Here is a 17702-nt window from a genome sequence, read left to right as displayed (position 1 = left end):
ATTTAAGTTATTTATTCATGAGAGACACACAGAGAAAGAGAGAGGCAGAGACACAGGCAGAGGGAGAAGCAGGCTCCATGCAGGGAGCCCGACATGGGACTCGATCCCAGGACCCCAGGATCAGGCCCTGGGCTGAAGGTGGCGCTAAACCACCGAGCCACCCGGGCTGCCCAGGTTTTGGTTTAGAAAAAAAAAAGATTATGCTGAAGTTGCCCTCTTTTTGATTATTTGGAAAAATTTAGTTGATTTTAGTAGAATTTACTAGAAAATTATTATTTGGAAACATTTAGTTGATTTAGTAGAATTTACTAGAAAAGCCATTGGGGCATGGGGTTTGCTTTGTGGAAAGATGTTTAAATTACGGAATCAATTTCTTTCTTTAGTCTTTGGTAGACTATTCAGATTTCCTATGTTTTTCAAGCAATTTCTTTATTTCTAATGATTTTTCAAATTTATTGTCATAAAATTGATTATAAGAGCCTCTTGCTATCTGTAGGATCTATGAGAATAGTTTCTTTTCATTCCTGATACTGAAAATGTGAACTTCGTCTGTTTTTCTTTATTAATCTTGCTGGCAGTTTATCAGTTTTACTAGTTGTTTTGTTTTAAGTAAGCGCTACGCCCAACGTGGGCTTTGCACTCAGGACCCTGAGATGAAGACTTACATGCTCAACCTACTTAGCAGCCAGGCCTCCTTGGTTTGCTTTTTTTTTTTTTTTTTTTTAACCAGAGTACAAGGTTTAGCTTTGTTGATTTTTTTTCTCCATTGTATATTTGTTTTCTGTTGCATTGATTTTTGCTCATATCTTTATTATTTCCTTCCTTCTTGGGTCAGCAAACTGTGGCCTCTGGGCCAAATCTGACCAACAGCCTGTTTTTTTTACAGCCCACCAACTAAGAATGGTTTTTACACTTTTTTAAAAAAGATTTTATTTATTTATTCATGAGACACACACACACACAGAGAGAGAGAGAGAGAGAGAGAGAGAGAGCCAGGGACACAGGCAGAGGGAGAAGCAGGCTCCACGCAGGGAGTCTGACGCGGGACTCGATCCTGGGTCTCCAGGATCACACCCTGGGCCAAAGGCGGTGCTAAACCGCTGAGCCATCCGGGCTGCCCAGATTTTTACACTTTTAAGGGGTTGTTAAAAAAAAAATACTATCTGGTTCTTTCCAGAGAAAGTTTCTCCTGCTGTACTTCCTTGGAGGTAATTTGCATATTTTAAATGTATTTCTTTTGATGGATGGGTGGCCTATTGAATTTATTCCTTTCTTTTTTAACTAACGTACGCGTTTAAGGCTACAAATTTTCTGTGAACACTGTCTCAGCCGCACCCCACACATTTTGAGATGTCCTATTTTCATTTTCATTCAGTTCAAAATATTTTCTAGTTTTCACTGTGGTCCCTTCTTTGCCCCGTGCATTACTTGAAACTGCATTTCTGGGGCACCTGGGTGGCTTGATGGTTGAGTGTCCTCCTTGGGCTCAGGTCGTGATCCTGGGGTCCTGGGATCGAGTCCCGCATCCGGCTCCCTGCTCCGTGGGGAGCCTGCTTCTCCTTCTGCCTCTGCCTCTACAGCCCTGCTTGTGCTCACTCGCAATCTCTCTCTGTTTCTCATTCCAATAAATAAATAAACAAATAGATAAGTAAATAAAATCTTTAAAAAACCCCCAACAACCCTGTATTTCTTAACTTCCAAACCTGAGAATTTTTTAGTTCTTCTTCTCGTTGAATATGTTTTGGTTAGAGAACATGCTCTAGTTCAGTCCTTAGAAATTGGAGAGTTCCTCGGCGGCTCAACACACAGGCATTTCTGGGAATGTTGTAGACATCCCTGGCAAGGATGCCTGTGCCCTGAGACTGCTCAGCGAGGCAGTGTACGCCAGGTCGCTCAGGTCAAGGGCTTCAGTGGCCGTGTCACTCGTCCCCCCTCTGGCTGCACTGATTTTCTGTGTCCTCCTTGCACCAGTCACCGAGGGAGCTGTGTTCAAGTCTACCCCTGTGATCGAAGAGTCTTTCTCCCTTCTAATTCTGCCCAATTTTTGTGTGTGTGATTTAAAGCTGTGTTATTAGTTACAAACCTCTTATAATTTTGTATATTTGTACTGAATTGAAGCTTCCCAATCTGTCATGACTCTCTAGGAATGTTTTTGTCTTAAACTCAATTTTATATGGTGTTAATACACCCAGGCCTGTATTAAGTACTAAATACTGCTAACCAATACCAGCCGGCATTCCGTGGGTTCGTAGGCATGGTCCGTATTGTCTCATGGTTTGGCTTTCAGCTTTTCCATGACTGCACTTTAGGATATGTTTCTTATAAAAAAAAAGTGATTTTGTATTGCTATTGAAAATCTGTTCATCTATTCTGCTAGTCTTTCTCTTTTAACTGGAAAGGTTAACTCCTCTACATTAATTAGATTCATTTGTACCATTTTATTTTGTGGTTTCTGTTTTTCCTGTAAGTACGAAATTTCTTACATGTAATCTCATTCCTTCCTTTCTTCTGAATTCAGTTTGCTACCTCTTTTCAGTTTTGTTTCTCACCTCTTTTCAGTTTTCACTTCTACTGATTTGGAAGTTATACATTCCATTTCTTTTTTTTTCTTTAAGATTCTATTTATTTATTCATGAGAGACACACAGAGAGAGAGAGAGAGAGGCAGATCCAGGCAGAGGGAGAAGCAGGCTCCCAGTAGGGAGCCCGATGTGGGACTCGATCCTGGAACTCCAGAATCACGCCCTGAGCTGAAGGCAGACGCTCAACCACTGAGCTACCCAGGCGTCCCTACATTAAGCTTTTTTCTAGTTTATCATTGCTCATGGTGTCTCATAACTTCATTGTGAGACGATTTTAATTCTTTTTGAGGTTTATTGATTCACAGTTGCTATATCTTCAAATATTGTCTCTCCTCTGTTCCTATTTGTCCTCTGGGGCCTCAGTTATATGTATTATATATTTCACACTCTGTCTTGAGTGTTTCTTGAATTCTCTCTTTTTAAAAAACTCGTATTTAGGGGATCCCTGGGTGGCTCAGCGGTTTAGCTCCAGCCTTTGGCCCAGAGCGCAATCCTGGGGTCCTGGAATCGAGTCCTGCGTTGGACTCCCTGCATGGATCCTGCTTCTCCCTCTGCCTGTGCCTCTGCCTCTCTCTTTCTCTCTCTCTCTCTCTTGAATAAATAAATAAAATCTTTAAAAAAAACTTGTATTTATTTGACAGACAGAGGGAGAGATGCAGGCAGAGGGATAAGCAGGCCCCATGCAGGGAGTCCGACGTGGGACTCGATCCCGGGTCTCCAGGATCATGCCCTGGGCTGAAGGTGGAGCTAAACCGCTGGGCCACCCCAACCTGTAATTTTCTAATTTGCTTTATTTTTATTAGGTTGAGCTACCAAAGTTATACTTATTTCATAAAAAGAATTAGAAATACGTTTTTATTTTCCTATGTTTCGGAACAATTTGTGTAGCACCGTTCTTTGGAAGTTTGGTAAAATTCCCCATGGAAATCACGTGGTTGTGATGCTTTGGGGAGGTAGCTCCATGGTGAATTTTTTCTGTTTTATTCTGGGGTAATATACACGGACAAGATTTCTATTCTTATTTGGGTCACTTTTGGTCTGCTTTATTTTCCTAGGAAATTATGCATTTCATTTAGATTTTAAAATTTGTGTAGAAATTGGTGCAGAATTGTCTTGTATTTCTTTCAAGTACCTCAATGATAATTTCCTCCTTTTCAGTTCTTATTTTGTTTTTTGTTTTTTTCAGTTCTTATTTTATATATTTGTGCTATTCCCCCCTCACTTTATCGATTAGATTGGCTAATCGATTGCCTTTTGTATTTTTTTCTCCCAGGAAACAAAGATTTTGATTTTTTAGGACTATTTTTAAGTGATCTCTGTGCCTAATGTAGGGCTTGAACTCAAAACCCGGAGATCAAGAGTCACATGCTCCACCGACTGAGCCAGTGAGGTGCCCCAAAGATTTTTTTCTTTTTTAAGATTTTTTCTTTCTTTCTTTCTTTCTTTCTTTCTTTCTTTCTTTCTTTCTTTCTTCTTTCTTTCTTTCTTTCTTTCTTTCTTCTTTCTTCTTTCTTTTTTTTAAAAATTTTATTTATTTATTCATGAGAGACACACAGAGAGAGAGAGAGAGGCACAGACACAGGAAGAAACAGGCTCCATTCCATGCAGGGAGCCTGATGTGAGACTTGATCCCAGATCTCCAGGACCACACCCGGGACTGAAGGTGGCGCTAAGCCACTGAGCCACCCGGGCTGCCCAAGATTTTGTTTCTTTCAAATTAAGTCTACTCTTGCTCTACACTCTACAATTTTCTGCTTTTATATTTATTTTGTGATGTCTTTTGGTTTTCTCTGTTGTTCTTTCTCTAGCTTTGAACTATTTCCAAGTATTTATTTATTTTCATTCTGTCATTTTATCAATATAGCCGTTGCAATAGAATTTAGCATCTTGGGTAGAGTTGACTCTCCAGGTAATCCAGGTACTTGGCAGGCCCTTTCAGTATGTGGTGTCAGGTGTACTTTGTTTATGGACTTTTGCTTGGATTATATTCTTTTTTTTTTTTTTTAAGATTTTATTTATTTATTCTTCAGAGATACACAGAGAGAAAGAGAGGTAGAGACACAGGCAGAGGGAGAAGCAGGCTCCATGCACCGGGAGCCCGACGTGGGATTCGATCCCGGGTCTCCAGGATCGCGCCCTGGGCCAAAGGCAGGCGCTAAACCGCTGCGCCCCCCAGGGATCCCTATATTCTTAAATATTAGTACTATACCACGGTTTGGTTTTCCTTCTTTGAGGAATCTAATAATAAATATGTATACTGCATCTTCTTTGCCTGTCTTCTATGTCAACCATTTTTTCTGTGATTCTCTTTCTTTCTTTTTTATTTTTTAGTTGTTTTCTGGCATTTCTTCAATGGCACTTATTAAATTTTCTGTTGAATCTCTCTTTCCCTGGGAATCTTGTAACTTAGGCTTCATTTCTGAGGCTGGTTTTATCTTTCTCTTCGCTTTCTTTCCTGAGTACATCATTCAATTCTTATTTCATTATGTCTATTTTTTCAACCATTTCTGTCCTTTGTTTTTAAAGATTTATTTATTTAAAAAGTTTTTTTTAGGGATCCCTGGGTGGCGCAGCGGTTTGGCGCCTGCCTTTGGCCCAGGGCGCGATCCTGGAGACCCGGGATCGAATCCCATGTCGGGCTCCCGGTGCATGGAGCCTGCTTCTCCCTCTGCCTGTGTCTCTGCCTCTCTATCTCTCTCTCTGTGTGACTATCATAAATAAATAAAAAAAAAATTAAAAAGTTTTTTTTTAAAAGATCGATTATTTATTTATTTATTTATTTATTTAAATGAGACATAGAGAGAGAGAGAGAGAGAGAACGAACACAAGCAGGGGGAGAGAGAGAAGCAAGCTTCCCACTGAGTATGGAACCCAGTGCGGGGCTCAGTCTCAGGACCCTGAGATCATGACCTGAGTTGAAATTAGGAGTCAGATGCTAAACTGACTGAGCCACTCAGGTACCCCTTTCCTTTGTGTTAAAGCAAAATGTTGGGAATAAAATTGATATCTAATATTAGAATATTGAAATGATGGCCCATCATTTATAACGATCATCATTTATAATGAAACATAAGGCCAGTGAATAAAAGAATGAAGAAACTCTTTATTGTGTTTCTCTGCCCTGATCTCCAATATATTAAATGAAGAAATGAAGTTGCAGATCAGGGAGTATAATATGCTACCGTTTGTGTTAGAAAGGAATATATAAAGAAATGGAGATATGCATATATGTACATATATGTGTATACAGATGGCCCCCGACTTATGATAGTTTGATTTGGGAATTTTTTAAAGATTCATTAATTTATTAGAGAGGAAGAGAAAGTGCACATGTGTGCACGAGCAGGGGCTGGGGCAGAGGGAGAGAGTGACAAGCAGACTCCCTACTGAGTGTGTGGCGGGGGCCAATGCGGGGCTCGATCCCAGGACCCTGAGATCAAGACCTGAGCTGAAACCGAGAGTCAGACACTCACCGGCTGAGCCACGCAGGTGCCCCCAATTTAGGATGTTTTTCCTTTATGATCGTGCAAAGCAATCTGCGTTCGGTAGAAACTGTGCTTAGAATTTTGAATCTGGATCTTTTCCCAGGCTGGTGATACGTGGTCCAGTCCGCTCTTGTGATGCTGGGCGGTAGCCGCGAGCGGCAGCTCCTGGTCAGCCCCTGGTCAGCCCCTGGTCAGCCCCGCGATCAGGAGGCCAAACAACCAATACACTTAACAGCCACTGTGGTTTTCGCTCTCAGGATGCGGGCGATACACTTTACACGGGGCAGCCGACGCACTATTACGAAATAGGCTCATGTCTTAGCTGACTTTGCCCAGCTGGAGGGGAGTGTTAGTGTAGCGAGCACGTGTAGGGCAGGCTAGGCTAAGGCGTGTCCGGTAGGTTAGGTGGAGTAAGCACATTTCCTATGTAGAGTATTTTCACTTTAGGGTGACTTTATCAAGACCCAACCGATAAAGGAATTTGAAGACGCTCTGTATTTAGTGCACAACCTCCATCACATCTTTCTGATCTGGGAATTATTCTCTCACTTCAAGATGTTGACTCCTGGGTGCCTGGAGGGCTCAGTCAGTTAAGCGTCCAATTCTTCGTTTCAGCTCAGGTCGTGATCTCAGGGTTATAAGATCGAGTCCCGCACTGGGCTCACACACTGGACGTGGAGCCTGCCTGAGATTCTCTCTCCGTCTCCCTCTGCACCTCTGCCCCGCCGAGAAAAGATGATGTTGACTCTTCAGCTTATTTTTCCAAGGCAGCCTGACTTTTCATATCTACAAGTTCTTAAGGAACACTTCCCTTGTATGCACTCAACTGAGAGCACGTACTGGACTTTTTAAAAATTTTTATTTATTTTTTTAAAAATATTTTATTTATTTATTCATAGACACACACAGAGAGAGAAGCAGAGACCCAGGCAGAGGGAGAAGCAGGCTCCACACAGGGAGCCCGATGTGGGACTCGATCCCGGGACTCCAAGATCACGCCCTGGGCCGAAGGCAGGCGCTCAACCACTGAGCCACCCAGGCGTCCCTGGACTTTTCTTATTATTCTCTGGTTGCTCATCTTCCTGCTTTTTGAATACTGAGATTCTGTAGGGTCTTTCGTTAAACTGCTCTCAACATTTGTAACTTATTTTTTTTATCTTTTCTTATTTTATTTACTTATCGGTACAATCCACACATGTATTAACATTAATGACATGATACAGTGAAAGGAACCCTGGATTAGGAATCAGAAGTTAATGACAGAAATAAAAGTAATATTGCTTTTAGTTATGAATTCCCAGACCTTGGGCAAGTTATATCTTTTTATTTTTGCACTTATTTTGTAGCAAAAGTAACATGATAAGAAAATTCGGGCAGCCCAGGTGGCTTAGCAGTTTAGCACCTGCCTTCAGCCCAGGGTGTGACCCCGGGGTCCCGGGATCGAGTCCCACGTTGGGCTCCCTGCATGGAGCGTGCTTCTCCCTCTGCCTGTGTCTTTGCCTCCCTGTCTCTCTCTCTCTCTCTCTCTCTCTCTCTCTCTCTCTCTCTCTCGCTGTCTCTATGAATCAATAAATAAAATCTTTTTTTAAAAAAGAAAGAAAATTCACAAAAAGGTATATATTTTTTAAAAGTTTTTTTTTTAAGATTGTATTTATTGATTCATGAGAGACACAGAGAGGGAGAGGCAGAGACACAGGCAGAGGGAGAAGCAGGCTCCACACAGGGAGCCCGATGCGGGACTCAATCCTGGGACTCCGGAATCACACCCTGAGCTGAAGGCAGGTACTAAACTGCTGAGCCACCCAGGGATCCCCATATTTTAAAAAAGTTTTTACAAATATTTTTGAAGTTTTAATTTTAATTCCAGTTAGCATACAGTGGTCTGTATGTTTCTGGGGTACCATATAGTGATTCAACACTTCCATGCTGCACCCAGTGCTCTCATCGATAGTCTTGAAGCCTAAACATTTTTTTAAAGGTTTTATTTATTAATTTATTAGAGGGAGCATGAGTGCGTGAGAGAGACCAAGGAAGGGGGGTGGGCGCGGCGGAGTGGCAGAGGCAGAGGGAAAAGCAGGTTCCCCACTGAGCAGGGAGTCCGAGGTGGGACTCGACCCCAGGATCCCAGGGTCATGACCTGAGCCGAAGGCAGACACTCCAGGTGCCCCCTAAACATTATTTCTAGTAAAAATGTAAGTGGGGAAAGAAAGCATGTTTCCACTTAAATATGCTTTCATTTGATTTTTAGCTTCACAGGTAAAATTCAAGTTTAAACATTAGCTAGCATTAGTATTAAATATTATAATGATAAAAAGAAACGCAAATATGTAGATAGCAATAGAGAACTTGCAATAACTGACAATAATTTCTTTTTTTCTTATTTTTAAATTTAAATTCAATTAATTAACATATAGTGTATTATTGGTTTCAGAGGTAGAGGTCAGTGACTCGTCAGTCTTAATAACACAGAGTGCTCGTGACATCACATCCCGTGCCCTCCTTCATGTCCATCCCCCAGTGACCCTGTCCCCCCACCCCCGCCCCTCCAGAGACCTTCAGTTTGTTTCCTATGATGAAGAGTCTCTTAGGCTTGTCTCCGTCTCTGATTTCATCCTGTTTTATTTTTCCCTCCCTTCCCCTATGATCCTCTGTTTTGTTTCTTAAATTCCATATACGAGTGAGATCATGTGATAATTCTTTCTCTGATTGACTTATTTCACTCAGCACAGTGCCCTCTAGTTGCCTCCACATCATTGCAAATGGCAAGATCTCTCTCTCTCTTTCTCTCTCTCTCTCTCTTTTTTTTTGACGGCCGAGCAGTATCCACTGTATATATAGACCACGTCTTCTTTATCCATCATCTGTCAGTGGACATCTGGGCTCTTCCCACAGTTTGGCTACTGTGGACACTGCTGCTATAAACATTGGGGTGCATGTGCCCCTTCAGGTCACTGAGTTTGCATCTTAGGGGTAAATACCCAGTAACACTCGCAACTTAGATAGACTCATCTAGTCGTATGGTTTTCACTGCCATCTCTAAGATGCTAATTCCCAAAAATCCTATCTCATCGGAGTGTAGGCCCATTGATCTCAACACTCTGCCTTCTGGACGCGTCTTCTTTCAGTTCAACAATCATTGTAAATGTTCACATCACACTGTCACAGCCGTCTGATAAGAATCTAGTCCTGGATTATTCCACCTTTCCTCTCTCTCCATGCCTGTGCCCGAGCGGCTGCCTATTGCTATAGAAAGTCATGGTCCCCGGTTCACGAGCCCGTGTCTGCGCGCCCCATCCACCGCTCGTCTCTAGGGCTCTCTTACACCTTCTCTCCCAACCTCCAGCTCTGTCTCTACCATCTCTATGCCCCGAAAACTCATACAATGGGTGCAACAGGCATTTGTTAACTCTTTGCTCTGTCTCCTCCTAATTCACAGCGAGAACTGAAGCCGTCCTACAGAAACTCCCAAATCTGCCTGGTTTCCCTCCGTGGGGCAGTGTGTTCTGACGCCCAACTAGACATAGTAGCCAGCCTTGCGTGTAGAAAGCGTGTTACGCTTCTCCGCCTCTCCGGAGCTGAGCGTAGGGCCCGGAGGTACACAGGGGCTTGGAACCCGGGTTCGACCCGGACTGTCTTGCGTTTCTCACCAGCCTGGCTTGTTTCTTACAGCGGATGTGGAAGGCCAGTCCTTAAGACAGCGAGACAAGCGGCTTAGTTTAAATCTGGTAAGTTTGTGCTTCTCCCTCTGCCTGTGTGTCTGCCTCTCTCTCTCTCTCTCTCTCTCTCTCTCTCTGTGTCTCTCCCGAATAAATAAATAAATAAATAAATCTTAAAAAAAAAAGGCAGCCCGGGTGGCCCAGCGGTTTAGCGCCGCCTTCGGCCCAGGGCTGATCCTGAAGACCCGGGATCGAGTCCCACGTCGGGCTCCCCGCAGGGAGCCTGCTTCTCCCTCTGCCTGGGTGTCTGCCTCTCTCTCTGTCTCTCTCTCTCTCTCTGTGTGTGTCTCATGAATAAATAAATAAATAAATCTTCAAAAATAAATACATTTGGTAAGTTTGGCACTTGAGTCCCTTTAAGCCTGAATTTCACCAAAAATAGCCTGAGCACCATCTGTTCCCCTTGCAGTGTGTGGGGACTCAGCAGTGAGCCCGTGAGGGCCCTCCCCGGCCCCCTAGGGCTGGCACTTGCCTGGGAACTATGGGGCTCGCCTTTCTGCAAGGGCCCAGCCAGTTCTGGGGGGCGGGGTGGGACTTGGGGCGCCCTATGCCTGGAGCGCTTGCGGCAGGTGCTCGGGTGCCGTGTCCCGCGTCCCTGGCCGCCTCGGGGGTGCGGAGGCGGAGCCCGACTGGGGCTGCTCGGACTCCCCAATGGCACCCGACGCCTTGCCGCCTACTTGGTGGCCGCCGCCCCCGCCACTGAGCCCGCCCCCTGTCGCCGTTGTCTCGCAGCCCCGCAGGCTGTCCCCCGCGCGCGCCCCGGCCTGCGCCGGGCCCGGGGACGGCTACGTGCCCATGGGCCCCCAGGCGGGCGCGCGTGTCGCCGGAGCGCCGTGCAGCCACGACGACTACATGGCCATGAGCCCGGGAAGCCCGTGCGGCCCCCTGCCCGAGCTGCCTGCCGACCTGGAGCCCCCCCCGGTGAACAGGGACCTCAAGCCCCAGAGGAGACGTAAGCCCCGACCGGGCCTGGCGTGCGGGGCGGGGGTGCGGGGCCAGTGGGGGAAGTCGCCCGTCGGGCCTGGGCTGGGCGGGAGGGGAGCACTCGCGTGGAGTCTGTGCGGAGGGGAGCACTCGCGGGGCGCCTCGGGGGCCGGGCGGCGGGCAGGGCGGGGAAGGCCGCACCTGGGGCTCGGGGCAACTCACTTAGGGCCCTGCGGGGTGCACACGCAGCCCCCACGGCCAGTCCTGAGGGCCGCTCCCTGGCTGCTTCCCTAACAAAGACCCAGAAATAAGTGACGGGGATGAAAGCCGCCTGGCATCTCTCGGTTTAAACACACTCGAGGGATCCCTGGGTGGCGCAGCGGTTTGGCGCCTGCCTTTGGCCCAGGGCGCAATCCTGGAGACCCGGGATCGAGTCCCGCATCGGGCTCCCTGCATGGAGCCTGCTTCTCCCTCTGCCTGGGTCTCTGCCTCTCTCTGCCTCTCTGTGACTACCATAAAATAAAATAAAAAAATAAATACACTCGAATGTCCTCACTGGCAGGTAGTGAGGTATGACTCGTGACACGAGTACCTGAGTGTCACACCTGGTCGTGTGCGACTTCTCACGGCCCGGCCTGCACGTGCCCATCAGCAGGGGTGTCTGGGAGCAGTGCGTAGTCTGCATCCCATGGGCGCAGAGCTCCTCGAAGCTTCTGCCTTGTTCCCAGGCGGCCTCTCCGGTCTGCAAACAGCACGCACAGAGAGGGAGGAGGGACGGGGGGAAAGAAAAGCAGGTCAAGCGGGATCCCTATGGGGCTCAGCAGTTTGGTGTCTGCCTTCAGCCCAGGGCATGGTCCTGGAGACCGGGGATCGAGTCCCACGTCGGGCTCCCTGCATGGGGCCTGCTTTTCCCTCTGCCTGTGTCTCTGTGCCCCCTCTGTCTCTCATGAATAAATACATAAAAATCTTTAAAAAAAAGGAAAGCGGGTCAAAGTGACCTGCTAAGCTCATTCTTGCCCCCCGCCACCTGCCCAGCAGGCCCGTGTGATTAGCAGCAAGCCTTTGCTACAGTGGCTGTGACGGCTGCTTGGTTCCCAGCTCTGTTCGCCCTTTGGAAGACCTGCCGCTTCAGGCGGCCAGGCCCTAGGCGGGCACCCGAGGCCCCCGGGCCAGCCCGGTCATTCTGGCCTCGCGCCCTCCGGGGTGAGTCCAGGCACGCTGACAGCACGTTTGCCGAGTGTGTGGTGCTGTGCTAGGCACTGGGTGGGATGTGGAGATGAGGGAGCAGGTTGTCCGGTGGGAGCAGGAGGAAGGTAGGGAAAACGTAGCTGGAAGAAGAACGATCAAGCCAGTACCGAATAAGACAACGAACCCTGCGTTGGGAGGCCCAGAGGCCACGAGCGCTCCCCGTGGTCAGGCCTACTTTCACGGGCCTTGTAACTCCGACGGAGCTCTTCGTTTTGCTCAGTTGACTGTCCACAGCTCTCTGTGATGATAGACGCGCGGCTATTGGACGCTCGGAGTGTGGCTACCACAACTGAAGAACTGGATTCTTTTTTTTTAAATTTTTTTTTAATTGGAGTTCGATTTGCCAACATATAGCATAACACCCAGTGCTCCTCCTGCCAAGTGTCCCCCTCAGTGCCTCTTTGACTTTATTCCCCATGCTCTATCTTTCATTGCCACGATTGATTTTTTAAAAGATTTTATTTATTCATCAGAGACCCAGAGAGAGAGGTAGAGACCCAGGCAGAGGGAGAAGTGGGCTCCACGCAGGGAGCCCGATGTGGGACTCGATCCCAGGACCCCAGGATCACGCCCTGGGCAGAAGGCAGATGCTCAACCACTGAGCTGCCCAGACGTCCCACTATGATGAGTTTCTAAATTTTATTTCGTGCTAATAAATACACATTTAAATCGCCCCGTGCCGCTAGTGGCTACTGCATGGGGCAGCGCGCTGTGTGCGGCCTGGCGATCAGAGGCTTGAGCACGTGGACGGGCGTAGGGGCGGGGATCCCAGGGAGGGTGTGAAGGTGGACACCTGGGCCGGGCAGGCAGGCTCTGACTGGGGTGGCTGCAGGGGTGGACCGTGGGGCCTGGCGGGGTGAGGGCTGGTGGAGGAGCCACGAGTTGGCTGGTCGGTGAGGCCGATGCTGGAGTGACATGCCGCCGGGAGAGACCTCTCCCCAGGGACTGTGTGACTCACCTGTTCCTTCCAGCTTGGTCCCCTGCTCAGGTCAGAGGCTCCGGGGAAGCTGACTGAGCAGCTGGAGTCACTGTCCCAGGCTCTGATGATACGGAGGGGACTTCTATAGTCTCTCCCGGTGTAGGCTCGTGGAGGACGCAAAAGGAACCTGGTCAGGGCCATGGTAGAGGGACAGATGCATGGCCAGCTCAGCAAGGTGGGCCACTGAGGTAGAGTAAGGGTCAGATGCCAGCAGCTTCTCTACGTGCCAAGGCTCCTGCAGTGGACGAGCCAAAAACTCCCCGTCCTCCCAGAGCAGTCTGGGAGTCCTCCCAGTCTGGACCCAAATCCGATCGTCACGATGACTGTGTCATCACACACTGCTGGGGGTGCTCCGAGGGGTAAAGGCTGGAGCCCACGGGAGCCTGTGACGTGCGGCCTGGTCTCGTCTGCACGTCAAGGAAGGTCTTCTGTGCAGGAGACATTGAGCTGAGATCCGACGACGACTAACCAGGCAGAGGGGGGAGGAATGTTCTAGGTAGAAAGACGGGTACACAGTGGACTGGAGGAGGGCAGACCAGAGGCTGCGCCATCTGCCTGTAGTGAGAAAGGTGAAGTGTCCGTTTGGGACATGCCAGGTGTCAGGTAGGTGCTGGGGTTCCAGAGGGTGGGGGACTGCTCCGAGTGCCTCCCGCTGCGCCTGCCAGCGCCTAGAAGTGTGCCTGAGATTCGGTGAGTTCCCAGAAGCGTCCTTCCCTCCAGCTGCTGCTGTGACCGCTGAGCGGGGCAGGGCAGGCAGGGACACGCCGCTCGGTCATGGGTGTGATGTGCAGTGCTGAGTCCGCGGGCCGTCGCGACTTTAGTCGTCAGCCTCCGGCCTTTACCCCCTGAGAACTCACCGCACTGGGTGTTGTGTGTTGTCCCCTAGCACGGCCACCTCCCTTGGACCTGAGGAACCTGTCCACCATCCGGGAACACGCATCTCTAACCAGGACCTGCACTGTACCGTGGTATGTCTTGGATCTGGGGGGGGACCTCAACCGCCCCGGGCTGTCGGGGTCGTGGCCGAGGCCCTGGTTCAGTGTCGCCGGGGCCCAGTCCGTGGGGCTTCGATCAGAGGGATGGGGTCTGTGATCGGGAGCCCGAGGCGTGTGTGGATCACCCAGGAAGCAGGGTCACGAGTGGCCCAGGCCGCCAGCATCAGGAGCCAGCTGCTGGGAGCCCCGGAACGGCCGCTCTCACACCTGCTTCTGCTCACACGCGCCCCACGGCCTGAGCCCATCGACGTGCCGCGGCTCCAGCACCAACTGGATGGGCTCTCTTGCGACCCCAATTCTCATTTCCTCAGACGGGGAATCCCACGGGCCCAGCCTGAGCAGAAGCACCTGCGGCCCAGAGGGAAGGGCCACTAATACCCACCAGGCTTCCAGAAGCCCGCCTCTGTGGACAGGGTCGGGGGGAGCTCTCAGACACAGGGCGCTGGGCCCCGGCAGGCAAACCCCAAAATGTGCGTCCCGTCTCATCGTTTAGAAGCTGCATTCCCAGGCCTTGGGCCTGGCCCGGCGGCGCCCCGGGCCTCCGTCCGTGCCACGGCGTACAGTCCCTCGGCACAGCGGAGCTCAGCCACCAGCCCTGTTTGCAGTCAGACTGCAGCGATGCAGCCCGTGCTCCTGACTCCGGAGTAGAGCGGAAGGCGGTTTGCAGTCTTGCTCTCATCCTGTCGGGGGAAGGCCACACCTCGCTGCTTCTGCTGGTTACTGTGGATGGAAACGAGAGAGCCCCACAGGAGCCTTTAGTTTGTGTGCGCGTGTGCGTGTGCGCGTGCGTGCGTGTGGGTTTTCTAAATGATACGATGCCTGGGTCTGTTTCTAGAAAGCTCGTGAGCTGTGTCACATGGAGGGTCTGGAAAAAAGTAGCCCTTGAGAATTGGGAGCCGCTCACCCTAGGATGGGACGGAAGCCCGGGCAGTCTCTGCTGCTGCAGGCACTGCTTTGGCCGGGAGGAAGTTGTATCTGGAAGGGGAGGGCTGGGAGCCCATGGGGACCCTGTCAGTTCCTGGCTGCCTTTCAGAGCAGCTGTGAGACATTGCCTTGACCTCATCTATATTTTTGTTCTCAGCAATCGAACCAGATTTCTCTCTCCAGAAAGAAACGGTATTAATTCTGCAAGATTTTTTGCCGATTGTGTTTCCAGAGAAGAGGAAGAGAGCTACATCCAAATGGTAATCCTCGGCTTCGCACTCTTCGTGCGCTTCACCCCGACGCGTGTTCTTGGGGCTCCGTTCCAAGGGAGGCGCGCGGCCGAGGGCCCCCTGCAATCCTAAAACGCGCCCTGCAACGTGGTACCCGGTTACTGGGGACCAGCCGCTTCGAGGCAGGTTTTCTCTCCTGCGGTTTTCAGCGCCTCGCACCACGTTGAGGCCAGTATGCAAGGGCCCGCAGGGTGGGCTTGAGGCCCGTGTGGTGGCAAGTGTCGGCGGTTCTTTCCTGCAGGCCTCGACGGCCTGCTTGCTCCCAGGGACTTCGCAGCTCTTGGTGTGTGCCGAGTGCAGGCGTGGGGACTCCATCGCGCCTGTTCCTGTCCGCCACCCCGACTGCTTGAGAACCTTTCTGACGGAGGGATCCCTTGGAGTCCCGGGGGCAGGGAGCACAGTGTCCCGGGCAGGGGACACTCGGGTCACAGGGTCTTTCCGGGGATCTGAGCCCACAGACACCTGACATCGTTACCCTTCAATTCAGTCATGTCCCCCTCCTGCCCTGTGTCCTTCCTCTGTTCTCGTTACCTCGGGTTCTATTGGCAGCATGGGCTTTGGGGACAGAGGCATGTTAGCACCTGTGGGAATGAGGAGGTGCGTTAGCCAGAGCCGTGCCTGTTCTGCAGCGGAGCAGCGCGGGCTCCGGAGAGAACCTCTGTTTGACCTATGGCTTTTTAAAAAAGATTTTATTTATTCATTCATGAGAGACACACAGAGAGAGAGGCAGAGACCCAGGCAGAGGGAGAAGCAGACTCCACGCAGGGAGCCCAGTGTGGGACTTGATCCCGGGACTCCAGGATCACACCCTGGGGCCAAAAGCAAGCGTTAAACCACTGAGCCACCCGGGGATCCCCAGACCTGTGACATTTTGAAAAGAGATGTCAGAAGAACGACGTTCGAGGCGCTGTGACGACATGTGCTTGCGAAGACGGTTCTGGGCCTCGTACGCAGGAGCTCAGTAGGCAGGTGAAAGCCTAGGAACGTCGTCTCCCGGGCAGCAGCGAGTCCCTGCTTCACTTTGCCTTTCGATCTGATAAAAACTGTGCCGTAAGTTCACTTAACTGCGTGCAGATGGAAAGTGACTCACATACAAATCCGCTGGGGTCTTCCCAATGCTTTTCACACTTAGTAATGGCCCTTGGGAAACTTCTAGAAGAAAACACTCTTCTAAAGGATACTGAGCAGCTGTGCTGTGTCTCCAGAGAACAGAAAAAGGAAGTGAATGTATAACCCACCAGAGGCAAGTGCAGAGGCGCTCAGACGCTAGCAGTTCATCCCTGATTTTGGAGGTTATGAGAAAGACCAGTGTTGCGCTACGAGCGCGCTGCCCCGGGTTGACTCCTTGCCCCACTTTATCATCATCCGTTAGTGGCTGTAGTTAGTGGCGTTACTGGGGAGATCAAGGGCCCGGAACACCGGCCGAAGGCAGGTAGGTGTGGGGGCAGCGCCACGGAGCTGTGTTAAAGCCCGGCCCGTCCCATCAGCTGTAGTCCCAGAATAACTGCAAACGGCTTCCAGCTGTATTAGTCCTCTCATTCCACGTAACAAGCCCACATGACTTCTAGGGTTTGATTTTGCTTGCAAAACCACTGAAATTAAATAATTTTTATTTTTTTATTTTTATTTTTTTGAAATTAAAGAATTTTTAAAAAGATTTTATTTATTTATTCATGAGAGACACAGAGAGGGAGGCAGAGACACAGGCAGAGGGAGGAGCAGGCTCCTTGCAGGGAGCCCGATGCGGGACTCGATCCCAGGACCCCGGGATCACGCCCAGAGCCAGAGGCAGACGCACAACCGCTGAACCACCCAGGTGGCCCGAAATTTTTTTTAAATTTTTATTCATTTATTATTATTTTTAAAGATTTTATCATGAGAGACACACAGAGAGAGGCAGAGACACAGGCAGAGGGAGAAGCAGGCCCCATGCAGGGAGCCTGACGCGGGACTCAATCCCGTGTCCCTAGGATCACGCCCTGGGCCGAAGGCAGGCGCCAGACTGCTGAGCCACCCGGGGATCCCCAGGTGGCCCGAAATTAAAGAATTTGAAAATCCTGTGAAATTGTAGAGAAGTTAAAAGAATGAAAATCCTAACTTCTGTGATCTCTCTTTTTTTTTTTTTACAGGACTTTCAGATTCTTGAACCTCAATAGTTTTGCAAGCCTTTTATAGGAGAATTGTAGACTCCTAAACCTCACAGTGACTGGTTATGGCATTATACGTATATAATACTTGTAGTTTTTAGATGGTCTTACGGTGGAAGTTTCTGTCGCTGTGCAGTTCTGTGAAAGGTGACGTATTATGTAGGTCCGCGTACCACCAGCACGAGCAGGGCACAGCGGCACCTCACCCCGTGCTACGTCTTCGTAGTCACAGGCCCCACAGCCCTAGTCCCCAGCAGCCGCTGGTGTCTCCTTCACCAGTCTAGCTTTGTCCTTTCGAGAGAGCCGCATCAGTGGCATCACACAGTCCGCCGCCTTTGGAGACGGTTTCTTCCGCCCAGTATTATGTCTCCGAGGTTCACCCAAGTCGCGTCAGTAGCCCTTTCTGTCCTGTT

General features: G+C 49.7%; 1 protein-coding gene across 1 annotated transcript in view; it reads left to right on the top strand.

Annotated features, from left to right (window-relative positions):
* The window catches only part of GAB3 (GRB2 associated binding protein 3), a 79373-nt gene that overhangs the window by 43501 nt on the left and 18170 nt on the right, over positions 1–17702 (top strand). Inside the window, exons 5-8 of the mRNA XM_072743300.1 lie at positions 9736–9791; positions 10515–10734; positions 13820–13901; positions 15010–15112. Of these exons, the coding sequence (XP_072599401.1) occupies positions 9736–9791; positions 10515–10734; positions 13820–13901; positions 15010–15112 (461 nt within the window). The remainder of the gene's footprint in view (positions 1–9735; positions 9792–10514; positions 10735–13819; positions 13902–15009; positions 15113–17702) is intronic.

The sequence above is a fragment of the Vulpes vulpes genome, chromosome X (assembly GCF_048418805.1).
Source record: "Vulpes vulpes isolate BD-2025 chromosome X, VulVul3, whole genome shotgun sequence".
NCBI lineage: Eukaryota > Metazoa > Chordata > Mammalia > Carnivora > Canidae > Vulpes > Vulpes vulpes.
This window is presented reverse-complemented; position numbering and strand designations above follow the sequence as displayed.